The sequence below is a fragment of the Tympanuchus pallidicinctus genome, unplaced genomic scaffold (assembly GCF_026119805.1).
Source record: "Tympanuchus pallidicinctus isolate F22 unplaced genomic scaffold, pur_lepc_1.0 scaffold16, whole genome shotgun sequence".
NCBI lineage: Eukaryota > Metazoa > Chordata > Aves > Galliformes > Phasianidae > Tympanuchus > Tympanuchus pallidicinctus.
This window is the reverse complement of record NW_026294679.1, coordinates 11,632,415-11,659,387: the sequence shown is the minus strand read 5'-3', so window position 1 is coordinate 11,659,387 and position 26,973 is coordinate 11,632,415. Positions and strand designations below refer to the sequence as shown.

The 26,973-nt window shown below is 44.5% G+C and overlaps 3 protein-coding genes across 14 annotated transcripts in view; 1 reads left to right on the top strand and 2 right to left on the bottom strand.

The window, feature by feature from the left end:
- Positions 1-12,780, top strand: part of NEURL1 (neuralized E3 ubiquitin protein ligase 1) — a 136,447-nt gene extending 123,667 nt beyond the window's left edge. For all 5 annotated transcript variants that reach the window (XM_052677864.1, XM_052677867.1, XM_052677868.1 and 2 more), the window contains 2 exons: positions 8,732-8,878; positions 10,097-12,780. In XM_052677864.1, the coding sequence (XP_052533824.1) occupies positions 8,732-8,878; positions 10,097-10,338 (389 nt within the window). In that variant the 3' untranslated portion in view covers positions 10,339-12,780. The remainder of the gene's footprint in view (positions 1-8,731; positions 8,879-10,096) is intronic.
- ATP5MK (ATP synthase membrane subunit k) overlaps positions 1-26,973 on the bottom strand; it is a 426,737-nt gene that overhangs the window by 181,427 nt on the left and 218,337 nt on the right. The window lies entirely within an intron of this gene.
- Positions 14,703-26,973, bottom strand: part of SH3PXD2A (SH3 and PX domains 2A) — a 236,364-nt gene continuing 224,093 nt past the window's right edge. For all 8 annotated transcript variants that reach the window (XM_052677857.1, XM_052677858.1, XM_052677856.1 and 5 more), the window contains one exon: positions 14,703-26,875. In XM_052677857.1, the coding sequence (XP_052533817.1) occupies positions 24,983-26,875 (1,893 nt within the window). In that variant the 3' untranslated portion in view covers positions 14,703-24,982. The remainder of the gene's footprint in view (positions 26,876-26,973) is intronic.

The following is a 26,973-nucleotide window of genomic DNA, read 5'->3' as shown; positions in this document are numbered from 1 at the left end:
CGTTCCTTCTGCCTCCCTCCCTTCCTGTCTTCCTTCCTGCCTCCCTCCCTTCCTGCCTTCCTTCCTGCCTTCCTTCCTGCCTTCCTTCCTGCCTCCCTCCCTTCCTGCCTTCCTTCCTGCCTTCCTTCCTGCCTTCCTTCCTGCCTCCCTCCCTTCCTGCCTTCCTTCCTGCCTTCCTTCCTGCCTTCCTTCCTGCCTTCCTTCCTGCCTTCCTTCCTGCCTCCCTCCCTTCCTGCCTTCCTTCCTGCCTTCCTTCCTCCCTCCCTCCCTTCCTGTCTTCTTTCCTTCCTCCCTCCCTCCCTTCCTCCCTTCCTGGCTTTTTTTTTCTTATTTCTTTTTTTCCAGGCATCATTTCCATACAGTAGACAAAACCAGCCTATTAAATTTGATTTACTGTTTTTAGCTTTTGCTGGTAAGCATTTCAGCTCTCACGCAGTTTTAGTGACAGCTTTGAAGAGCTGAAATGAACCAGCCTGGACACACTGGTCTGGTTTTGGTGGTGTAATTAATTTTTGAAGTTAAACTGATCGCCCCCATAAGGATTTACAGTGTATGACTCACGTCTGGAGGAGCTATCACAGCAACGAGTTTATATATTTAGCATTTGGGGAGCCAAATGGTTGGGGATACTCTTTCATTTGCTTGTGTCTCAGAGTGAATCACCAGTATGTGAAACATCCTTCATCTCCTTTGTATTGTTTTTGTGTGTGTCTGTGTGTGTGTTTCCCATGTGAATTTCATCCTTTCCAGTTATATGGAAGTTCTCTTTTGAGCGATGAAATAACATTTTCCATCAGCAGTCATAGTGGTGAAGATGAGTTGCTACCTTATCTGTGTCTTTTCTGTCTGTGCTCCTCAATAACTCCAACCCCACCACAAAAGCTGCCCAATACTGCAGCTCCCTGGATGTATCCTTATGTAGGCTGACAGCCTGTATTTGCTGTGCGTAGATCTGTGCTTATATCTGTGCTGGTAAATGCAGTTGTGTGTGGGCTAAGCTGTCCCACCTCCTGCACTGTGTTGAGATGGAGCTCCTACATAGCTGCCCATTGCAAGATAGTTAGAAATTAATTGCTGTGACATTTCTGTCCTCTTTTCAGACTGGCTGAAATTTGGTCAGTGGGATCAAAACGGAAGGGGCAGGGGGGGAGACCCGACCAGGGACTACTGATGGAACAGCTATGAATCCTTGGTTCCTCGGGATTCCCTGCAGCAGCAGTTGGCAAAGGATCAAAATGGGAGTAAAGGGGCTCAGGAAGGTACTGTAGAGTAAGTAGTGTGAAAAATGAGTGAAGAGAGTTACTAATTGATGCCTCCTGGAAAGTAGTCCACTTGTACTAATGCCTCTTCATAAACTCTCCTCTTCCGTGTGGTTTTATCTTTCGTTGCAAGCAGCCTTTGGCTTGGCTCTAGTGTTGTGTAGATCCCTCCATTCCTGTCTAGTTTTCTGTTTATTGCCTTAAAGGAGAATTAGCACAAAGGGAAGCTGTTGTGCTAGAGTGGACCAGGGTGCTTTACACCTTGTATCTAGGAAAACTGCATGCTCACAGAGAGTTGTATGCCGTGAAATATTTGTCTTTTGTGATCCATGTCAGCCACCTGCTTGTGGCTTGTGCTATTCAGCACATAAACCCATGCTTTGCATGGGCAAGTCAAGCATGAGCACTGACCTGTGTACCGAGCTATCAGCCACATCTGGTAGAGGCTGGGTAGAACAAGCAGGCCTCCTCTTAGTGACAGCCTCTCCCTGTCTACACTTCCCTCCGTAACAGGGAAGGTGATTATCACAACTGGGATAATAAACTGCTCCTGATGCAATGAGGTTTTCATAACAAGTGATGTATAGATCTCCCTTATCTCCTAATGTATTTGTTTGCCTGCAGTGAATGTACAGGATACAGGATCATATACCAGCTCCTTTGAATTACTGCTCCTGTCAGGAGATAAAATCTGCCTATTCTTTGAACTAACACTGGCAAGAGTTAGTTATTCTGGCTACTGAGAGAATGACACAGCAGACTAAACTCTTTCTTTTCCTTCTTTGTCAAATGCCTTTTCATGCAGCTGCGTGTCCCATAGAAATTCAGAACAGTGCTGGCTGAGGAAAGTGGAAATATTTATCTCCTGTGTGCATCTGCCACCCTATTTAGACATGTCCCTCCTGGCGGAGCGCAGAGCTTGGAGGAGCTGGGTTAGGCAGTGGTTTCCCTTTTGTTCACAGAACCACTTTTTCTGTGGTCTCTCAGTTACCCTGAGCCCAATGTCTTATGTGAGATGGAACGGAAAAGGCACAGTTTATGAACAAACAGGAGCCTTTCTGGTCAGAGTAATTAATACCTGTACTCTTTTAGCTCCAGTTCTCCTTTTCATGCATCTTGTCTGCTTAATCCAGGCTCCTTTTTTGACTTCTCGTTGATCCAAGTATCTGTCTGGGTGCTTCGTTGGGATAGACTGTGAGATGGAGCCCCTTAGAGGCTCGTTCACTTCAGCAAGATGCTCATTGCATGGTGCCTATGCCTGTGGGACTTTTCAGGATGAAGTGCTGAATAACTGCTGAACTTCACCCTTTGGGTCAGAAAAGACATCAGCTGGCTCATACATTTGCCACGTGCTTTTTGCCTTCAGACAGCTCCTAATGTCTGGAGCTTTCATTTTTCGTTCTGAACTGCACTGTGGCTAATAGATGTGCTGGTGCCCTGCTGCCCTTCTGGATACAGCAAACAACAGTGTTCCAGTGAAGCCATAAAGCACACTCCATTTCTGATCCACAGGAAAGTCTAAACTCTTGTTCTCTGTGATTTGGATCTAACTTCTATTTTCCCAAACTGTGGTTAAGTCTGACACACATCTGTAAACGTAAGTCTTACGGTTTTGCATGCAAAATCTACCAGGCTACCTATTTCTGGACATTCCCATAGCATAATGCAGAATTCCTTGTGTTTTCATAGGCTTGCAAAGAACAAATTGTAGTATTGTTCTGCTCAGAAATGTAGTATTGTTCTGTTCAGAATTAAAATCACCCAGGCAATACTGAAAGTAAAAACAACCATGGATCATCAACCGATGCCAGTCACCTGAGAGGTAGAGATGCACTGCGGTACAGAGGCCAGGCTCTGAGAGCATGGCTGGCCATGAACATTGAACCCAAGGGGAAGGAAGCTCTGGTTTCTGGTAAATGCTGTATTGTTCCCATTGCCGTGGGAACATAACAACTGGCTGTGTAAATACACGTGTTTTATGGCATTCAAAAGTGATGGATATGATTACATCCTTCCCTAGCATTATTGTTGATCTTTAACTACCATGTGCCCAGGCAACTGCAGGTGCTTTGTTCCTTTGTTTCAGTATGATGTATTTAAAAGTCCCTCTTGGGCAAGACCTGGGTGGCCCCATGGGACAGAATAGCTCTCCTGCAGCCTTAGCAGGAGGCAAGAAAATGTGATAATGTGCATAAATTTATATGGCTGCTCTTTGGAACGGAGCATGCTGCGGAGAGAGCTGTCATTTTAGCATTGAGACAATCACACTGAAACTGTGTTTGGTATTTGCAACTCACTCTATAGTTAACGGAGTATTTGCATTACTGAAAGCTAGTTACTGAAATAAAAAGTGGAATGATTTAGTCATTGCAAGGCTGGTCTTGCTAAGAGTCACCCCTTCATGGATGTACCACTGAAGAAATACTGAGGTGTCAAGTGAGAGGTGTTTGTCTGACATCTACCTGGTGACGTCAGACGTCAGTGCCTAAGAGAAAGAAACTTTGTCTTTCTGGGAAAGGGTGGGGGAAGAACCCCAAGACACTTTGTTTGCCAATAGATTGCAAGGCCAAAAGAAGGCACTTTAGGTACAGTTCCACAGTTCCAGGTTCCTCATTGCATCTTCAGAATTGTTTTTTTCTCCTGTAATAAACAGAATAGCTTTGGAATTCCACCAAATATATCAACCTTTTTTTTTTTTTTTTTCTTTTTTTTTTTCCCCTGTAATGGAAGGTTGAATAGAGTATAAAATAATTTGGGAAAATTCTATGCAGTTTGCATCTATGAGCAAAAAATATCAGATTTTCCATTAAAAAACAGTAAGGACAGAAACTGAGATCTCAGTCCTACTGGAGTCTTGCACATGATTGTTTACCAAGAGTGGTCTACGAAGCCAGAGATTTGTGGTAGATTAGATTAAGTGCAGCTGAGATGCTTCACAGGGTTGCTCTAATAACTTCTGTAATATGACAGCTAACTCCCACTGCAGGAGCACAGGTGTTATGGGACAGACCCCCATCGTCAGATGTTTACACGAGCTGAGTACTCACAATTAAGCCAGATTTTTCAAAGAGCCTTGATCTTACCAAGGTAACAAATCCATGGCCCTGACACATGCACAGTGTTATATGTGAGAATGTATATTGAAGATGTTTTGAGATAGGGAAATTAGTTTAGCAGACAGGCTTAAAATCTGGTTCCTAACAAACAGAAATCAAACTGGGAGTTTTGTAAGACAGCTAACTGAATGGGACTGTCAGGTGCCCAGTGATCACTGGGCTAAAACATATGAGAAGTGCACATCTCTCTCGAGCACCTTTCAGAGTGCCAGCTGAAGACTGCAGCCAGATTTCAGCATCTCATCAAGTCATTTCCACTGTGTGCTGGGAGCACTGGAACCAGTGTATGGATGAAACAACATTGAAAATCAATACATAAAATCAATTAATACTTCTGAAATAGTCATTAAGAGTCTAGACAGGTTGCCATTTACCTTTCATTGGCTGATAGATGCTTTTATAACTGGTTCACTGACTGATAGATACGGGATGGAGTTCACTGTGTTGTCATTATTTGAGTCACACGAATAGAAGTCCCTGTCTTTTTACTGCTTCTCTAAGAAATGGATGCCAGATGAAGGAATGAGTTATGAACACCTTAAAAAGGTGAAGATTTGATTGCATCTGAGTAAATGCTTCTAAGCACGTTCAGAAGGGGAATACAGACAGTGCATTGCTCCTAGCCACCTGGTGTCGTGGTGGTGGTTGATGCATGATGTTTTCTCTGGGCCCACACAGTAAGAAGGTCAACATAATTGCCTTGCTATGAGGAAGAAATATAGAAATAATGTTTTTATAAATGAGTTAAGGAGGGTGTGTTAACTGACAATTTTTCATGTATTTTTAGAGAATATTGCCATTGTATCTGGCCTGTTTAACAACTTAAAAGCTTTCCCCAGACAGCTGCCTTCAAGAGATGAGCAAAAAAATGTCTCTGTTGGAAGTGGTGACAGCCCCAGGGGATATCCCCTGAGAGTGGAATGCAGTGTTCTGGGAAACCACCCTGTTCACCACAATAGACACAGGGAGCCAAAAGCATCTCTGAGGACTATAGCTGCTGTGTTTTGGTTGCAGTTAAGACCTTCTATAAAAGGGCAATTGTGGATATAGAGAACTGCTCTCACAAAAATCATAAATGCTGGATGGGATCCCAAGAGATTACCTATTTTACTTTCCTGTTCTTAAAGAGCTCTAGTGATGAAGATGCCATAATCTTTCTAGGAAGTCTGATTGCTTTATAGTGCTTTGCTATCTATATAATGCGTGACTTGAATGCCTTAGGATTCTAAACCCATGATTTCTTGTCTTTCGTGAGCTTTCACAGAGAACAGATCAGATTGTTTCTGCCCTCATTCTAGCAGCCTATGAAAACTGTTATTGTCTTGAAATCATACAACATTTTATGTTGGAAGGGACCCCTGAGAGTTATCTAATCCAATGTCCTGCTCATAGCATGGCTAACTTCCAAGTGAGCACAAGATTCACCAGTTGAGTTTGGAGTATTTCCAGGAACAGAGGTACCACTGTGCCTCCAGGCCCCTGCTCCAGTGCTTAACCATCCTCAGTTGAGCCTGGATTGATGTGACCTTTTCATAACAAGATGGCATTGTTGATTTATTGTTATCTGGTGACTTCCAGCAGTCACCAGGCCTCTTTCTGCAAGACAACTGTATTTCTAATTGAACAGTCCAGTTCCCTGCCCTGTATTTTGGTAGTTGATTATCTCTGCTTAAGTGCTATGTTTTGCATTTGAGCCAATTGAATGCCATCCTTTTTTTCTGCTGACCCTCGTTCTGGCTGGCAAGACCTTTTTGAATTACAAACTGCTAACATACTGGCAGCCTTTCCCTGCACAGTGCTGTGTATCCTATGGTCATACTCTCTTCCACTAAAAGTACAGTCTCTCTTTCCTTTTGTGGGTGGACACACAAATTAACTTAATACATCTCTCATGGAGCAATGACAGAGGATTGCAGAGAAAGTGTCAGGCTGCGTTAGATTTTCCTAATGCTAGTGCTGCATAGATAAAACAGCAAATGGAATTGATTCAAGTCCTGCTTAAAGGTAATTCTAGTGTGTTCAGCATGTTTGGGATCAAGCATGAGGCAAGTTAGGAGCAGAGAAAAGTTATCTGGGAGCTTTACAGAATGTTTTAAGATCAGTAATTAAACTGATTTATTTACCATTTATTTTCTTCTAATCATGATTTGAAAGCTTTTGGTGGGAGCTCTGTGCACACAATGAGCCTGTTTGGCCTTGTGCACAAGAATCTGGTTTTAGTTAAGCCAAGCTGGCCATGCTCATTCCACCCGGCACATGATGTCATTCCGTGCTGCTTGTCACGGTGTCTGCACACCATCCAGCAATATATTAACAGTGTGAGTAACGTGTCTTCTGCTGATTATTCTGTCACCAAGGGAAAAGCATGTCTTGTCTGGTAGGGAAACTCGGGTTGTTTTAAACAAAGCTCTGTACTTATGCTGGAGAAAAGTCAAGAACTGCGCCTTGTATTAGGAGAAAGAGCTGGGAAGGTGTGTGCTGGCCTTGGGACTTGGGCAGGGCCATTTTGGGACTCAGACCAGCCACTCAGCCTGCAGTTCCTGCGCTGATGAGCTCTCCTCACCCTGCAGAAGGGCCATTTGCACTGCTGCCAGCATGCTCCATTGGTTCATATCTGTGGCACTTGGGGCACCTCCAAATTCTCCTATCAGGCCAGGAAAAAGTGCTCTTAAGAGGCTTTATTTTGCACTTAGTGAAATGACCACATTGGTGTTAGAGATGCAATGCACTGTGTGCCAGCTGAATGGAAGAAATGTCTCCAGGCTGCAGGGAGAAGAGGAAGAGCTTGAAAAAATTGTTCAGCTGTTCATTGCTGGCATTTGTTCTGTGTGCAATGAAGGAGCTGAAATCCGTGCTCCTGCTGGGCCTGTTTACAGCGTGTTACCCACAGGGCAAGTTTTCTGCTACGGTCATCTGTCAGATTGGCAGGGAAGAGTCATTGCTAGTGGCTCTCATTAGAGGCTGCATCATTCTCTTTGCATATTTACTGAGATGAGCTTCAGCCTCAGCTTTCATCTGTGTATTAACAGAAGTGATTCTCTACAGCATCTCAAGTGGGAGAGCCCCAGAGCCTTTTAGAGGTTAATTGATTGTGCCTGTAAGCAGGCGCTCTTCATTTGAAGAAGGGTGAAACTGAGGGTCTGAAGGCTGAAGCGCATTGCTTATTTTCCCATATGCAGACTTCAGAACGGATTTCAACTCAAACTTGCTCCCCCTGCTTTCTGTACACTTGAACTTCTCAATCTTAATCTGCTACAAAGGACAGGGGAATGTGTCATGTGCTGCTGCTGCACTCATGCTTTTTTGCACAATCCAGAGTTGACACTTAGGGTCCCCACTTCCTGAGATCGGACCTCATTGGCTTGATAGTTCCCAGCAACAAGGAACAGAAGGACCTTTGCATGGGGTCCACAGGGTGTCCTTGGCCTTCTGCTGCCGCTTTTTCTCTGGAGGGTAGCCTCCAGCTCATCAAGGACATTGCAGATCCCAACCCTCTGTGTCTCTTGGCTCCTTATATGGTAACATGGAGAAGCCTTTGGATTTTAGCTCTGATTCCCAGCCCACAACACGAAACTTCGAAACTGCAGGGAAACTAGTTCTTACCACTAAGAAACCCTACCTTGGTTCATGTGTGTGCCACTGCCTCACCACTGCCATACTGAAGCCCAGGCTGTATCATTGCAATGAACCAAACCTTTGCAGCAACCAGAATTTTAAGCATTCCCATTTTTCTGTCTAAATCAGTTTCTACCCAGATTTCTGTCCTCACCTGGTATCCCCCCCTCTTACCCTAAGTCACCCTACAAAAAAGGCAGGGCAGTGAATGGAGCTAAGTTTTTCTGATTATCAAATGCTTGAATCTGTCTTTAGGAAGTCCTTGAGTGACTTGAATTCATGAGAGCCTGGGATATATTTTACTCTGGGTTAGCGCAGAGTGCTTTGACAAGGTGATATATTCTTGTGTTGGAGTCCAGCCTACCCTTCTGCAGGCTTTGTCCTTTACTGGCCACAAGCCCATCGCTGGGTATAGTGCTGTGCACACGTAGGAGCTTGAGACCATGAGGAAAGGAACTAAAGATTTTAGACAAAGGGCAGAAGCAAAGGGTTATGATGGTTAAAGGAACACCGGGTAGTTTCAGGGACTGTGGAAGCCTCTTGTCTTCTGCCAGTTGCTAGCATATGAAAAGGTGTGAAAGGTCTTGTTTTTGTTGGTTTTCTTTTTTTCCCCTAGATTTCAATCTGATGAGTCACGAGAGCTGGTCAGCACTGAGAGTTGCACCCCTACCGCTTATCCCCAGGGCCTCGTCAGACTCAAGTGTTTAAAAGTCACTGTGGCTTTGTTTTCTCATGGCACAGGTTCCACCATACTGGCCGAGCGGCTGGGGCCGTCCACACCGAGCTCACCCACATCAACGCCCAATTCCCCCACCGTCCTCTGCAGTGGTGTTTCTGACCCCATACTGTCTACGTGTGGCTCTGGCCCACTCTGCAGCTCCATCAGTGGTAAGTGTGGTGAGATACCTCTGTTCTCTCCTCTGTCTCTCTTCACAGTCTTGTGGTTGTCTCTCGGAATGGATTTAAAAACACAGTAAGCAACGGAGGCTCTTGTCAGCTCCCTTGGGGAGGGAGGGTGAGCCTCTGCAGAGTCTATTTTCAGTCTGACTTACGTGGAAGCTGCTGAGATGCCTAGACAGCAATATTTCTCTTACCCTTTTCATCATGAAAGATCCCAGAGGACAAAGCAAAGTTTCTGTTCTGTGCATTGGTCCTGTGACGCACAGTGGAGAACTCTGTGGCAGTGGTGTTGCACACTGACTTAGGCTGGAGCTACAAATATGCTTAATTCCCCCCCTTCCTTCTCCACACACCTACAGTACCCAAAAAAGGCAGTAACAATATTCCTAATATTCCAGTGAGATTCAGATAAATGAAGTACAAATGATAGGATGTTGTGTTAAATTTTTAGAATGCCAAGGATCTACACGATCCCAAAGCTATGTAATTTACCAAGTCTTGTCACTGTTGTCCTAACCAATGTATTTTTTCTCTGATGGTACCATTTGAATCTTTTGGGGCAAATAGAAATTCTCTCATTATCTTGCCACATCATCTGGCTTGGCAGGGAGTCTTCGCCACATTTATGTTGCAAGCACAATTACTGCAACCCTTGTGGCTCTTGCAGCAATGTGCCTGCTATGAGCTAAATGCTGCCCATGCCAGCAGCACCCCACCCCTGTCCTGGAGGACCCACATGGAGGGATTTGTCTCCAGGCACTGTAGACCCATATCCCTAGATCAGCCTTAGAGATGAAGCACTACTTGTCTTGGGAGCTGCTGCCACCTGTCCTCCTCTTTTTCAAAGCAGATGGTTTGCTCCACCCCTTCTCATTTTTTCCTCCTCCGTTAATGTTTAGACAGAGGTTTGAAAACGTGAAAATGCTCTTTGTCCCAAATGCTCAGGAACAGCTGTTTCTTGGTTTGTTCTTTGTGGGTAGCAGATCTCAACAGATGCTACCTCATTGCTGCACCGAGTCTTGGCATGTGAACCAGGGCTCAGTGACCAGCGGATTGCAGGAAGGAGCCCCTGATCCTGAGGACGGCTGAACCGTGATATGCTGTTAGGGCACAGTCCCACCCTCTGCTGCTGGCTCTGGGGCAATTACTGTGGGATGTTAGGAAGCCTTTTAAACAGCATAAGCGACCTTGTTCTTTGTCTTTCAGGCACAGCTCCCAACTCTCCCGTCAGCTTGCCTGAGTCGCCCATCTCCCCATCCGTCTCAGGGCCCTGGGGAGATGAATGTACCATCTGCTATGAGAACATGGTAGACACAGTCATTTACTCCTGTGGACACATGTGTCTCTGCTATTCATGTGGTCTGAAGCTCAAGAAGATGGCCAACGCTTGCTGTCCCATTTGCAGACGGGCCATCAAAGATATCATCAAAACATACCGCAGCACTTAGAGCAACAGCAACTGCTGTGATGGGACTAGGGAGGTGGAGAGGTGGCTGTGAAGTATCAGAGATCTTGGTCTCTATTCATCACCTGGGGATTTGAAAACCATCACCCACCACCACTCCTGATCCTCCACTTCCATGGACAAGAGATGAGACCAGCTTAGATGCTACTCTTCTACTCTCCTGGGGCTGAACTCCAGTGCATCAGGTAAATCACCATGGACTGCTTCCCCCCTATGGATTTTAAACTTTCTCCCAAAAACAAACAAACAAAAAACCAGCTGGAGCAAGCATCCCTTTTCTACATCGTGCACAGAGGAGGGGAATCTCCAATGTTTAGCACGGACAGCAAGAGAAAGAAGGTTCAGTGCTGCACATCTCCTTCTGGAGCCATCCTGCTGCAAAGAACACCTTGGTGGAAGGGGAGAAACAAGCAGTGTGTTTCGATTTACAACTGGCCCCTTAAAAGGTGTGGCATGAGGCAAGCATGCACCCAGCAGAGGAACACATCTGCAGTAGAAATGCAGGAGTAATGAGGACTTTTAAAGAAAATCCTCTCTGTGTCCATCGCGGCAGCACCTCCAGGGGAGCAGCACCATGGCTGTTGTGCTGCCTTCTTGCAGTTCCTCATTCATGATGGGTTTGGCAGCAAACACTGGACTCTCTCCCTCCCAGCAGCGTCCAGCCACCTCCTGGCACCATCCTGTTGCATGACAAGCATCTCTCACACCCCCTCACCACCAATTTGCTGTGGCTTGTCCTGAATGGTCTTCACGCAACACAGAGAATCCAGCAGCATCTCTGCCTCCATGGCCTGCAGGAGGGGAAGATGCACCTCCCTCGCCTTTCCTCTCCTTGTCATCCAGACAGCAATTCTGAAGGAAAATAGAAAAATGAAGGAAAAAAAACAACCCAAAAATACAAAAAACAAAACAAAACAAAAACCTAACCCCACTGGGGAAGAATGTATAAACCCACATGTCTGCGGGTCTCATTTACTGGTAACTTTATCACTGTGCTTTAAGACAAAAACAGCCAGGTGGTACTTTTAGCCCTTTACAGCCAGCCCGCCGGCAGGACATGGCTGTCCTTATGTGTTAGAGGGGGGAAGAAGAAATTATAGCTTGAGGGATTTGGTTTATTTAAATAACCCCCTTGCCCTCACTGGGAACCCCACTGTCCCTATAGTGGGTGCCATGATGACCGTGGTACTGTCACAGCTGCTGGCCTGGCAAAGAGCTGCAGGGTCTTGGGCCATGCTCAGCTACAGCAGGTGCTCCCCAGCTGCCCTGGCCCCATCCTGGTGCCTCTGGGAGGAAGCAGCAGCACTGGGCCCTGAGGGGTGGTCGGGGCTGGGTTGGGGTCGCAGCCTTCACCCTGCCTCGTTGCCACCAGGCCAGGGAATGCCAGGGGGCTGCACTCATCCTGCTGAGCCTTTTGCTATGGTGGCCACCACAAGTGTGGTGGGTGAAGGTTCCGGAGAACATGGCCTCACCCTGACCCTTCAAGGAAATCAAAGGAGATGCTAAGAGCTGGAGAGTGCTCTGTAAAGCCTTTTTCTAAAGGCACCGCCATCTCTGCAGCCTCCTGCAGGGGCCTGCAGCCACCCCCAGTGTGCCTGGTGGGCACTCCGTAACTTGAACACTGATCTTCTGGTTACAGGGATTTACACCATTTCTTTGCACACCTCTCACATCCACCCCTAACCCAGGGGCCCTGCTTGGACAGGGGTGGGAGGAAGCGGTTACGGCCTCCATGCCAGGAGCATGGCCAGCGCGTGGGCACAGAGCCAGCCTCCAGGACCAGCAAAGGTGGGGAATCTGTGTCAGTGCTTAAACACACCCCAAAATTTCAGAAAGGAAGAACCCAAGAGGTAGGAATGTGTCCGTGAATCAGTGGATGTGGGGAAATGTGCAATAAGCAGCCTCCCAGGCCTTCACCAAGCCACTGGGACCGGTTCCCTCCCGCACAGGGCAAGCCAATGGGTACGTTTTATTTTTCAAGAAACTATCTATGGGTACCAGTGCAGTGGTGTGAATTCCCTTTTCACCTTTTGAATTCAGAGTGTTTTAATATATTAACTGTGTTGTTTGTTTTACTGTGGACCAAAGTCTAGAAGTTAGCAGAAACCGAAAGCTCCCCCAGCATCTGAGCTCAAAATTTGGGGTTCAGTCCTGCTCCCAGCATCAGCTGGCTCCAGTTGTGAGCAGGGAGGAGAGCAAGGCTCTCTGCAGGGAGAAAAAAACAGCAAAAGCAGTAACAACAACAGTCCTAACCTTTTGTTTTGTTTGAATTGTGTAGGCTCCCACGTACCTCTGTGTTCTTGTGTCATTTGCATTTCATTGCTTTACTTTAAGATGTTTTGTGTTCTGTTTGAAGAGAAGAATAACTCATTGTGAAAAATTGGGTAACTGTGATTGTGAATAAAGCTGATTTAGGTATCCTGCAGTACCGTGACCAGCTGAGTATTTGCCATCTCCACAAGTGTGGCAAAACACGATGGGCAGGGCAGAAGCAAGCAGTTGAGGTAAGCAATGGTGGCATGAAAGTTGCTTTTTTGGAGTGGGCCAGGGGGAGAGCAATCAGGCTTTCCTTTGGTGCTGAAGGATGAGACAGTGTATAGAGCTGGATGATGAGGATGATGATGAACAGGCCCTTGATGGGCTTCATATCTACCTAAGTGATAAAAGAAGACACAAAATTGAAAGTATGGACTAAGGGCATTCCTCCCGAGCATCTTCCCTGGTGCACCAAACCAAGTCTGAGCGTGCCTGTATTGTAACTCCAAGCATTGTGCCCAGCTCCTGCTTTCCCAGGAGCAGGAGGACCTCTAGTGGGTCTCAGAAGCCCTTTTCATTCATGGTGACATGGGACATCCCCTTAAGGTGGGAGTTGTGCAACAGACTGCCACTACATACTGGGGACACTGGCTTTGCCAGACAGCCCCTGCCAGATGTACTGAGTCATGCACTGCTACATCTTAGGACAAATGAGCGAAACCCAAGCCCCCCCCCTTTCTCGGTGTCGGCGAGAGGAACCAAGGCAGGTAGGTATTCTGTCAGTCTTGGCCCATGGTCTGCGCTGAGGAGGGATGAGGAAGAGGGGAGGGATGCTCCAATTTGGTCCAGGAGGGCAGAGCCGGTCCTCCATCGCCACCTGGTGCTCTGCCCCGGCATGGCACACACTTGTTATTTTTCAAACGCACATGCGTGGGTGCAGGGTATCTTGGTGGAGTGTGGAGAAAAATGAGGAGCAAACAGAGCAATTAACAGTGGGTTATAACACACATGGGTGTACATTAGTAATATGTTGATTGTATGCTAGAGAAAAACCCTCTCAACCTTAAGGTTCACTCCACATGCACAGAAAGAAAAGACACAGTTCCGTGGCACGCTCCTTGCTCAGGTGTGTGCCTAGAAGTGCCCGGGACTGCATGCAGCCTCATACTTAATTTCTTATAGCCTTCAGAGAGCTGGGATGGCTGAGCAGGAGCCCTTGGCAACCACGTACCTATGTGCTGACATGGGTGTGGTGAGCAAACACTGCCTCTGCTGAGAGCTGCTCCATCTCCAGTGACATCATTTCATAGAATTGTTTGAGTTGGAAGGAATACATGAAGGCCATCTGGTCTCACTCTCCTGCAGTGAACAAGGACACCTACAGCTCCATCAGGTGCTCAGAGCCCTGTCCCACCCTGATCTTGGGTGTCTCTGAGGACAAGGTGTCCCCTCCCTCTCTGGGCAACCTGTGCCAGTGTCCCACCACTCTCACTGTAAAAAAGCTCTTCAGTTTCACCTGCACATCTGCTTCATGTAGCAGGAAACTTCTGCTTGTTATCTGGGGCCTCCAGCCTTCAAAGCCAAAGGTGTCAGCAAACTTGACAACTGTGCAGTATTCAGAGCTTACAGTGCCACGGTCAAGTTCTGCAGCATACGTGAAGGGGTTTGGAAGAACTCATCTTGACACTTTCAGCCACTCTTTTTCTGATAAACAGGCCACCCATGGAAAAAGAAATGCTTCTCTTCTTATTTTGGATCTGATGCCATATCACTCTCCAAAAAGAATATACTGAAATGTGTGTTAAGCCTTATGATCTTAACACAGACAGAGGGTCTTTGTGTTTGAGGACAGAGGTGAGCAGGCCATAAAGCTTTACAAATACAGCTATAAAATACAGCTGCAGCAGCAATTCAGAGCTAGAGGACAAATGGAGCTCCTTTATCCATTTAAGCCTGAGCTTAAATTTGCAATTTCACACACATCCAAAGTCCTAAGTTTCTCTGGGAAACTTAAACTTAGTGGTTTGACAAAGAGAGTGGAATAATACAGTATTGAAAAGTTGAAAATAAAATAAACCAATCAGATCACAATTAAAAACGTCAAAAATTTATTTTCCTTAGGGCATAAGAGACAATGTAAACAAAATACAAAATTAAAAAAAAAAATCACAAGTCAATTCTTACAGTCTGCAAACATTTGAAGATAGAGTACCCTTTCCCACTTCCCCCAAAACACTGCAAGCCTGCTCAAATGTTAACAAGCAACCATTCTGGACCCTGAAGGTCCAGTGAGTTTTGCCAAATCCCAAGCTAGGAATAAATCTCTCATGTAAGAAGGACACTGCATCTGTTTCATCAAACGCTTAAAAAAAAAAAAGTCTGAAAAAGTATAAATATTACAGATGAAAATCAGATTTAGCACCACCTTTGGTCCAAGCAATCAATGAACTGGGAGATAACAGATACAGTCTGTTTAGCAAATCCCTTCTGCCTGAGTCTTTGAAGATGTTAGAGGTTCACATTGCAAGAACTTGTAATAGAGCTGAGGGAACAGCCCCCAAACTCCATCCCTCGTAACCTCCACCAGTCCTGAGCATGCAGGAAGGTGAGCAGTACTGATTGCCCATTAGTAGATGCCGATCACCTCCAGGCTCTGATAAGTGCCTAAAGAGGGATGCTGGGATCTACTCACAGGCACAGCAATCTTGAGTTCTTGCTCTGTGTCTTCACATGCACAACTGCCTGAAACATGTTTTCATTCTCTGTTGAGCAGACCCATGCAGAGTTCTCAGTTCTACACGCAAAGACATTATTAAAATCCCACGCCAAAACATTTCGTTTTACTACACTGCCTCAGCACATGGGAAAAACACACCAAACTTCCATTGCTTTACACTGTATTGCAGTTCTCTGAGCAAGTGCTTGGCCACAGCACATGGCTGTTGGGTAGCAATGGAAAAGAAGGCAGCTCTGAACCATTTCTGGACTGGGCACTAAAATCAATTCTGCAAGTCTGGATTATGGAGAAGGTAACACTTTGCACAACCGTGGTCCCCCCAGTGACAAATCTAGAGCAATGGCAACACTGTGCTATGATCTCACTTTTGACGAGATGTGCATCTGACAGAGATGTGCTTCTCCTGTCCCAGTCACAGGATCAGGCCCACAGTACCGTATCTATCAGCTAAAGACTCACAGGTCCCCAGAGGATCTGTGCTAAACCTCAGGGGACATTTCTACGGGATTGCTTGGCAAAAATGAGAACTACATCCTTGTGTTAGTCTGTAAAGGAGTTACTCATCTTTTCTACCTACAAATCTGACCTGCATTCAATCTACCAAGATTATGTGCAGACTCAGAGACTGGTCACAAAGAGGTCTTCTGTTTTGTGCCAGTTCAGACAGAGGCATTTTGTATGATAACTCATGCCACCAATGGCAAGAGATACTGCTGCATGAAAGATGTCATTTTCTGGCTTTCAGTTTTGACTGGAAGGCCAATATTTTCTATCACCAGATTTGCAGTTCTAGGAAAGCATCTCAAACAGTCAAATACATTTGGGCCCTACCAGGAGCTCTTCTGTACAAAATCATGTTGGTCATCAGCTCAAGTTCATTAAACAAAAACTGGGCACTCCGTGAGGCTGCAGTACTTATTTCTGCTTATAGCTTCCTGTCTGCTGTAGGTACATTAATGGTTGATGCCATGAATGTCAAAATACCCGTCAGCTCTGAAAGAATCAATATTTGGACAGAAAGCTCAAACATCTGCACTACGACCAATATTCACTGCCTTCAACAGAGCTGGACCATGAGCCACAAGTAAATATGGTCCCAAGCTGTTACAACAAAAAGGGCTTCCTCCGACTCATTTTCTTTACCTCTTGGCTTAACTCACATCCCAGAACAAACGGAACGGACTCCCGCCTTATAAACTCTCTCCATATGAAAACAAAACAGTTCTCAGTTATTCCTTTTCCATATACACCACGACAGAAACCACAACAACTTCAGGACATTTTCCCAAGCAGAGCAGACAAAATGGTTCCCATGTTAAAAACAGCAACAAAAATAACAACCAAAAAAGCATCACCAACTTGACCACACACACACACTAAAACCAACCACACATTTCTCTGTCTCTGGTCACCAACATGCTCTCCCAAGACACCACAGAGTACATTCCCACCACCTATCCACTAGAAAATGGAGTGCTACACCAACACAAAAATGACAACAGCGTCTAATATTAAGAACATCAACAACTGAGGAAACCCACTGCAAACCTTGTTTAGATCAGACCTAGATTGATTTTGTCATCAAACATAAGTTTGGGACAGTAAAAACCGTAAGGCTTTCCATACCGTACGTGCTCTCCTAGGAGAGGGGAGCACAACCACTCGACAGATTCCAGCTTTCATTCAGCAACAGGTTTAGGCTCCATTAATTATCTACTGTTTCCAGAAATCGTTTGAGCTAATTAACAGTTTTAGAAGCAGCCACAGATATACGTGCCCAACAGAGATATCTGCATCTGAGCTTTGACCGAAGCAGCAATCAAGCTGCAGGCAAGACTTCTGATGTGAAAGTGATACCAGCTCCTAACTGAGACATCTCATTGCTTTGATTCTCCCCAAACCTGGGAGCAAAGTAACTAATATCTCTGCCTGCAATTAAACGTGCAGTACAGCAACAGCACTGATGCAGCATGATGTGAGCCAGACAACAGAAATGCACTTACTCTGTGCACTATTGACCCCATAACAGTCAGCTTATAGTACAGAAAAGCCATTGTAATGCTCCATGCACTCTGCTTCCACAATACTCCAGGTCTGAACCCACATGAGTAATGAGCAAACCCCTCCAGCAAGGGGAAAAAAAAAAAAGTCTTCTACAGATTGGAAACAATTATAACATCCCCCCACTATGAAAATCTAAGACAGGCAATAGTTAACATTGGCTATTCACTGAAATCTCTCATATTTTTAAAGGTTTTTTTTTTTTTTTTTTTTTTTTTTTTTTAAATTCCCTTCTAATTTGCTCCAGTTTGTTAACAGCTATAGGCTAAGTTCCAGTGACTGCAGTATTTTCTCCTATCCTGCTTCTGTAGGACAGACAAGCCCAACCTGGATGCTCAGGGGATCCAGACTCAGAACACAGTTTGATGTCCCCAAGGATGACGATGGGGTTTTGGCAATGCCATGCAATTCTCCTTCCCCTCTGCTTCTTCCCTCCACCAAACAGGACCAAGAAAGAAAGGTACAAAGTGCCTCTGGTACAGCAATCACGTGGCATGTGTTTGTCTTGCTTTGGGGGATCACTGACTTTAGGATACAGACTACCATCATCACAGAATGTAAAACTCAACTTTTCTCAGTAATGAAAAATCCTAATGCAGAGCAGTGATGTATGAAAACCATCTATACAGAGAAAGCACCTGCAGTGTCAGATCAAATAATTTACGGCCTTATTAGAAACACTTTTTTCCCTTGTATTTTATCTTTTCCCACCCCTTCCCTGCCAATATAGTTGCCTTTCATTTCTTTCCAAATCATTAATACAGTTCCCATTAGTTTGATTCAGTAACAAACAGGAGTCTCAACTCAGGACAGCGGTGGTTTATGCTGACAAAAACAGGTCTGTAAAAATGCCAGTGTGAAGCTTTAAACCAAATTTATTTATTAAAGAAAACAAACAAACTAAAAAAAACCTCAAACACAAAAGAAAACAAAAATTGCACTCTTCAACTAGAATCAACACTACCTCGATGCAAGAACAAACGAAGAACATTGGTGATGGGACCAGCCCAGCCATGACATTATAAAATGGGAGAAGCTACTTTGTTCTGCCTGTGCCATCGGGTCTGCACTCAGCTTTCACCCAGGGATCACTGCAGAGCCCCAGCTGTGGTGTAAGGACACCCCACACAGCTGACACCCCAATAAAGATATCCAAGGGGAAGTTCTGGGGAACTCTGGGTGCTCCGACTGGCTCCAAGATGAGGAAGAAAAGCAGCAACAGCAACCTACATTGCAACCCCAAGTCTGGGAGAGAACTCTGGATGCAGCCCTACATACAGTACTTCATCTGAAGCTACAGACAAACAACAGATGTGGCCACTGAGCAGCACAGAGAGACAGAAAAGGAAATAGAAGCACCGGGCACAGGTTAGCAGAGGCCATTGAAGAGTTCAAGCATGCAAACGCATTCCCTATGCATTGCCACATCGGTGGTCCCTGCTTCTATCAAACAATTAAAAGCAAACGGGGAAAAAAATAAACATTTGCTCTTGAACCATTGTATTAGTGCTGTTGGCAGCTACTGAACACTGAATTCACACACAACACTTTGCTACATGGATAAATAACATCTGATGTTGCCAGAGAAGGAGCTGCTAGTATTGGAAACATACCTGCAAGACAGCAGCAAAGCTCCAGTGGGTCTCACAAAGCCGCACAACCTCCATGCAGCAGATGGTGCGTGGCAGCCCCAGCTCAGCACTCCCATGCCCCTTTAGGAGAATGGGCTGTGGGGAGCGCTCATGAAGGTTTCTGCCATTGTAACCCTACTGATGCTCCTGGACTTCTGGCTGGTTTGAACAAGAGCAAGTGAAAAAAATTGGGTTGGCTCCCCAAAACAAGATGAATCTGTAAAGCGTTAGTATCAATGACAGGATTTTGAAAAACATCTATTTCAATACAGCTGCAGAACTCAGTTCTTATTTGAATGCAAAGGTCTCTGGTAATAGCCAGGCCTTTTCACAAACTCAAGGGCAGCAGGACAAGAATTAAGCAGAAGGCTGAGGTACAGCTGCCCTCCAGGGACATCAAGTAGAGCTTCAGGAGCAACACTCCCCAGAGCTCAAAGAACCCAATGCTTGTTTTTCACATTATTTTTGGATCTCATTAAAACAGTCCAGTTTTTCAAAGAGAGGTTTTGCTGTTACCTGGATGGTGACATTACTCTGGACAGGTGGAAGTTCTCCATCCATTCAAATAGGATTTTTTATTTTTATTTTTTGAAGAGCAGAGTTTCTGCTCAGCTTTACTTTGGAACTGAATGATCATCCTTTGCAAGCCAGGAACTAGGATTTCAAGTCAGATTAGTTGTGAAATTCTGCAGGTGAGAAGTAACCTGGATAAAATGGGGACTTCCTTCTTTATTGTTAACTTAAGGAAAAAAGAAAGAAATGAGGACATATAGAAATACATTTCCACAGCTCTCAGAATAAATACAAATAACAGTACAGTATCAAAACTCGGGACAGCACCAGCAGAAGTATTTTCTTAAGTTATTGATTCTGAAGCAAAAGAGGACAACCACCAGCAGAGACAAACCAGAAGGCAGTATCATGCAAGGATGACATACAGAGTACTTAAAGCATAACTCAGAAGTTCTGTATTAATAAGGACATTAATGCACACCCTATACAAAAACCTGGCAACATGCTGCACAATCCTTACACTTTTAGTACCAGGTGATGCTCTCTGTGACAAGCAGCCATTCCAAGACCAACAGCCCCAGCTATCCATCCCTACCGACCCAAGGGTCCCATTTTTATCCACCTGCCCCCTCCCCTGCATCTCCTGTTCCCATAAGAGTGCATGAATAGAGAATTGCAAACATTTCACACTGCACGTTCCACTCCAAGTCCTGGATGAGGGGCCTGTTTATTTGATGAATATTGCACTTATCCACTCACTGGATTTGATTTTTTTTTTTTTTCCTCAAGAATGCAGAGTATTTGGGAAAAAAAAAATAGAAAAAAATAGTAGGATACAACACAGGAAAATATGAGTTATTAACAAGCTAGCTATGAAGATCTAAAATTAAATAGTACTAGTTCTATTCTGTTAATACTAGGAATATGAAAATAATGAATGCTTTACCAAATTCCCTTGTTTTTCATATAAGATAAAAGCAGTAACTTTCTTTTTAACTGAGGAAAGCAATGAATATATATTACAATAAAATACGATTCAATAAGATCTGAAAGTGATGGAAACAGTCATATAATGCCTTCGTCAAAATTTATAGCATCGCAATGGAAAGAGCCTCTGGAGTGCATCCACAAGGGCCACAACCATGTTTTAGCTGTACCAGTGCATGTGAAAATCCATTTTTAGGAGTCAAACCATGAGCCAATTTCAATCTGTGAAGTTACTGAGCATGTGCTGTTTTTGTACAGTGATTCAATATCCTGGCACATGCCCATTGCATCTTTTATCTTGGAAAGTTTGGCTTGCAAAGGACTGGTACATATGGCTGCACCTACCCACTGCAAGACATGAGAGAAGAATTAACAGGGACTGCCTTCCATGGGGAAGGGCAGCCAACAAAACCATATTACTGCTATTACAAGAAAGCGGGATGAACTGGGAGACAGAGGAAAACAGCAATTAAATCTTTCAGGCATTATATAAACCTCAATAACGAACTCAGAAGTGCTCATTATTATTAAAGTTGCAGTATACAGCAAGATGCAATTTTCACATTCTCAAATTTTCTTCTATGGTATTGGGCTTGGGGTTCTCTGTTGGTTCCAATTCAAGGCTTTTGGGACAGCGGGGGCAGTGACAGCAGCCACCTCTCCCCCAGATGAGGGCTCCCTTCTGCTGCAGTCGGCATCGCTGGGGCCCCACTTCCTCTTCTGTCCGATTCAAGAACAGAAAGAGGGAGATTTAAACAGTACTACTGATTTCTGCATTGAGTGCCCACTGAGGTGTATGTTATGTTTAAATATTGCTCTTAATCCAGTGTCAGTTCTGACAAATTTAGTAAATAAAGCTTAAGGCGACATGAACTTTTCAGAGGAGAGCTCGAACATTTCTGCACTGCACTGTCCTTCGAGTCCCCCCCCTTCCAGGTTTGCCCTGCAGTCAGGGCAGTTCTCTGATGGACTTCAGGGCCTTTCCCTTTGTTTCACAGCTAATGAAGAAAATGGCTTGCAATTTTTGGAAACTAGCTGCTTGCCAATGGAAAAAAAATTAAAAATTGACCTGATATCTTTCAGTTGCAAGAATAAAAAAATAACAAAAAAATAAATCACCTGTGATGACAGCAAGAGGAGAGGACAAAGAAAAGAAAGTAACAGTATTTTCGGGGGCTACTGGGGTATGGTATTTGCTTTAGAAGTGTCCTTCAGAAGTACAGCATCAAATAAAAGGAAGCCCAAACCAGAGCCTTCCCACTGGGTGCAAGCCCAGTGCGTGAGGCAGCAGCCCTCACTCATTGCTGACAACAAGCAGCTAATCTGCACTCATCCCTTCTGCGGAAGGGCAGGGGGCAGTCACAACAGCACTGGCTTTGCAGCCTCATCTATAGGCTCTGGCTTTCCTCAGCCCTCACAAAGCTTTCAAGATGGGATAAAGCAGCAATTGGGCCTGTGTGTGCATTGGGCTGATGCTTGAGAAAAGCCTGATAATACAGGCACCACCCATCCATGCCATTCAGCATCATGCAAGGCACGTGGCACCAAGCATCACAAATAGCCACAAAAAGCAGCTTTTCCTTCTCAAATCCTACAAGGACTGCTGCAGCTCAGAGACACTCCGGGCTCAACTTTGGCTGGATGTAAGTGTGACTATCTGTTGCAGCCTGGGCTTTCCTATCTGAGCTGTATGCTACTCTCCTCTCCCTGGGCGGGGGGCTCACATCACTCTGCACCATACTTGAAGAATTCAGTGGCTCAATGCAGAAGATCTGGGAGCTGTGCTTCTACTTCCCCCCAAAGAGACGACTTGGTGGGAATGTCTCTAAACAACGTTAGAATATTTTAAATAATAAGTTAATTCTTAATAAATATGTGCTTCAAGAAAATGATAATTATATACTGCACCTTTAAATAATGCACTTAGTTCTCTGCATTGGCTTCCATTTTGGTTTCTTTTATTGTTAAAGTGCATTAATTCAAAATAATGAACCACTTCCGCATCATTATTGTTAAAATAAATCATAACATTAATACAAGTCACTAAGTCACTACTATTAGTACTGCAATCTAGCAGATAACTCTATGTATTGCTCTATTTAATACTGTCCAGCAGAAGAATATAATACTTCTATTGTAATCTCACAACATCTCCAACAGCCTTTTACAGCTGCGACCATATTAGTACAACTAAAAATGGGGAGAAGTATGAGACTGGGCCACAATGCCTCAGATACACATCCAGTAAGATGAAGCTAACTGGATACATACATATATATTATATAGTAAGATGTAAGGTACAAAGAGGGTCCTGCACACTGATACAAGCTGTTGTGCAGATACACCTCCTTCTCCTGCCACCACAACTGAAAGGGATCCCAAACACCCACCCCTCCCTGCCTGGATTCTGAGAGCCCCTCAAAACACAGCACTGCTTGTAGCCTGTTGTGGCACTTCGATGTTATTTCGGCCACCTAAAGGATATCAGACAGGTTAGCTGTAGGCAACTCTCTCAATATTACCATAGCAATTAAAAGCCCCACCCTCCCCCCCCCCCCAAAAAAAAAGTTAAGAATAAAGACAAGAACAACGTATAAATTGTATAATTTTTTTTTGGCAGAGAAACATCCCCCGTAACACACAATACTGTTGTGCTATTTTACTCAGACCCTCGAACCCAGCTATTTTTAAGTCTTTGTAACCTTTACCTTCCAAGCCAAATCGTATGAAGCTCTAGTGGAAAAAAAGGGCATGGATCATCTTGTGTAAACCAGTAGTGAAATAGTTTGTCTCTTCCCTCTTAAAACAGACACAAGACTACCTATTATTTAAAAGAATTAGATTTTGATTTAGAGTGATTAACAGAACCATTTTAAAAATAAAAAAAAATAAGCAAAGCTTTCTCAAGTACAGTAGGGATTTGGCCAATGATGTTTACAGTACAAGAGTTGGCTACCTCAAGAATAACTTCATATTCCAAAGCCTTCTGCAGTGGATGCCTCTTCTATTTCACACAACGCCATCTTCATCAGGTGCCACATTTCAAAGCATGAGTTAAAAAAACCAAACAGAAATGGAACTAGAAGAGGCAGCTTCCTGGTTAATGTGTTTTAGACTTAATTGCTTTGATATTAAATCCCTGAGCCTGAAAAGCCCAGGCACACTTTCCAGTACAAATGTACTTCTTGGATTCAAGTGGGAACAGAAACACATATTTGGCTCCTACTTCAGTTTTAAGTCTCTTTTGGTAAACCAAGACAAAAAAAAAAAAAAAAAAAAAAAACAACACAACAAAAAAAACAACCCAGAATGCACAGAAAAGAAACAAAACATGGAAAAACAATTCCCCAAAAATATACAAATTAAGGATGTGCAGACCGAGTTTGATGGCTTTTTTCCCCCTCGTTGTAAACACTGATGTTGCAGAAGGTTACAGCTTTTTCTAACTAATACCTCTATGGGCCCTGCTAGCAGACAGTATGCTTGGATTTGGACCAGACTGCTAGAAAAGCAGAAGCAACGCATTTGACAGCCACATCTTCAGTGTCTTAAGGGACTTTTGTACATTTTGATTTTATGACAAGTTTTGAGAAACCCAGTTCTGTAAAGAGACTCAACCAGGATCTCCTGGCAGAAGTCAGGCACAGAACTAAATAGGGAGCCTACAAAGTAATAAACGTGCTTAAGCATGGGGTTTGTAGGTTTGTCTTTACAAGCACCAGTAGGCATTGCTGCCCTAGAACACCTGATATCAACTCAAAGAAGGAGACAGAAAGAAAGGAAACAAGGAGCCCTCCAACCAACACCACCTGATCGCCATTCCGGGTGAATTAGCAGAAAGAACAACACACAGATGAAGTCAGAGACCAAATCTCTCCACGATGAAAAGGCTCCAACTCTGGACCAAACAACTGTTGAGAAGAAAGAAAAAAAAAAAAAAAAAAAGCTTCTCCAAAGGATTTGAGTCCCTTTGTGTTTCAGAAAATTCCATTTGCTTCTCACTGCAAGTTGTAGAAATGCATCCGAAACTCTTGGGTATTTCCACATACGGACAAGAACGAGGAGAAAAGGGAGCCAAGATTGTAAAAGAGTTTGGCACAGAACTCCCCAAGTTGAGATGCATGTGTATTTCTCTCATGAAAGGCACACACTTGGTTTCCTATCAATAACGGGAAAGATGGGATGTCATACCCTGTTACACATATAAGATTATTAACAACTTCACAAAAAGGCAGTTGACTGCTGCATCTTCATAGTTGCTTACAACATGTTAACCCCACAAACCTCTCCAGAACATGGCAGATTTGTCCTCAGCATAGACTCCTTTGTCCCTCTGTACAAACTGGGGCACATGGGAAAGGTCTTTGTGTATAGCAGTTATTTTTTTCCACATGTACACAGCAGGAACAGTATAAATTAGGGAGGTTGAAGATATTGCAATACTAGTTCTTTTTCTCCAAATAATTTGAGGGCACCCAGCCCTTGAATGGCTTCACACCATTCATGATCTGGCAGTACCACCAGCCATTTGGGTTCCTTTCGAGGACCTCCATGCAGACACCTTCTTGAAATCCTGCAGTCTCCTCATCCCCTTCATAGTCTGCAATCGAAACATAGATGTCCTTGAGGTTGTTATGGATGAACTGGGATTTTTCAATGGGCTTTGGCCTGACAGTAGACACGGGGATCCCATTCCTCTGGCTGGGGAGGTTGGAGGTGGGCTCTGAACCCTCGGAGCCCGACCTCTCAGGCTGCTTTCCCTTTGCATCACCTGGCTGTGACCGTGCATTACTGAAGGAGGAATTGCGACGCACATTTCTAAGATGGTCTGTGGCTGTTAAAGACTCATTTCTGCGCAAGGAGCACGACAAGTTGTTATCCTTAGGTGGTGGGGAGACAAACACCGACTGAGGCCGGACAGCAAGCTGCCTCACACCATTCCGCATTTTTACAGGTCCTGATGTTTTTGAAAATCCACCTGGAGGTTTGCTTGGGATGGGTGGTGTTGCACGTTTGCTCTGGTTGATGGTGTTCAAAGCCTGAACCCTCTTCTCTATCTTCTCTAAGCTGTTTGATTTATTTTCGTTTTTCCTGTTCCTGGTGAATGAGGCATCGGTCTCCACTGATGTGGTTTCTTGCTGGTTATCAGGGAGAGCCAAGTAATGGGAAGGAGCCCAGCCTTCCATATCTCCATATTTCAGGTACCACCACCCACTGGCTTGCTTTTCAAGCACTTCCACTTCCACTCCTGCTGGGAAGCAAATTTCAGAATCCTGTACCTTCTGGTATGAGTCAGTGGTCACATAGAAACACCTGGAATCATTTTCCTGCTCAGTTTTGGCTGGATGGCTAGAACAGAAAATGCCACGGGAAGGAACTGTAATGAGGTCAGCTGAGCCCCTCCTCACATGGTCATCGTGGTTTTCAGAAGCTGTGTGTGGTGGGCTTTCAGACTCTTCACTTCTTGAACCTTTAAGTCCACCTCTGAGTTGCCCAGTTGGCCTCAGCTGACGCCTTAAAGTGCTGATATCCATCTTTTCTTGACTCTGAGAATCTGCCTTGTTCAGGAATGGTTTGGGCCTAACAATTGGTTTTGCTCTAATTGAAGGACTCTGCCCAGGCTCTTTCTTCATGCCTGTTCTTGGCACGCTACGTAAGCCAACATCTGAAGCTGATCTTGGTTTTGTCTCCTCACTCCTAGAATAGTGACATTTTCCAATCTCGGGCTGGATGTCTTTTTCCATCTTGGGCTTCATGAACGATGATTTAGGAGACAGAGAACATGGAGAGTTCCTTCGAATCAAAGAAAGAGAAGAGCTTTTCTGAGAATCAGAGTCTCCACTAGATTCCTTATTGGACAAAGAATCTTCCACATAACGCCTGAACCCCTCATTCTCATAAATGGTCTCTTCTTCATTAGCAACATCCTCTGAAGACTCTCCTACTCTGAACTTTGCTTTCTGAAGTGATGACACAGGAGAGGGCTTGAGGGGCTGAAACAGTCGTTTCTCAGGAGTGCCCTCTTCACGATGACTTTCATTTACTTCACACTCTGAATCAAAGCCAAAGGCAGGCACATCATACTCAGGTTCTTCATATTTCACCTTGTGGGGAGAGTCCTGGGTATTCTCTGAAGAAACCATTCCAGTTGTTCCTTCTTCAGAGTCTTTAGGTTTACTGGGTGGTGCTGGGGGAGGAACTTTCGGGCGGGTTAAAGTACTTGTTCTTCTATTTAAATTTGGCTTCTTCCTCTTGTCAATGTAAGATGCTGGAGCCCATCCTTCCTTCTCTCCAATCTGCACATACCACCAGCCACCAGAATTCTTTTCTATAACCTATAAGACGATAAGGAACACATTACTTAGACAAAAATCTCTATGAATTACTTTTCACTCCTTGCATTTCAATCCTGTCCCCTACAACAGCCAAGCAT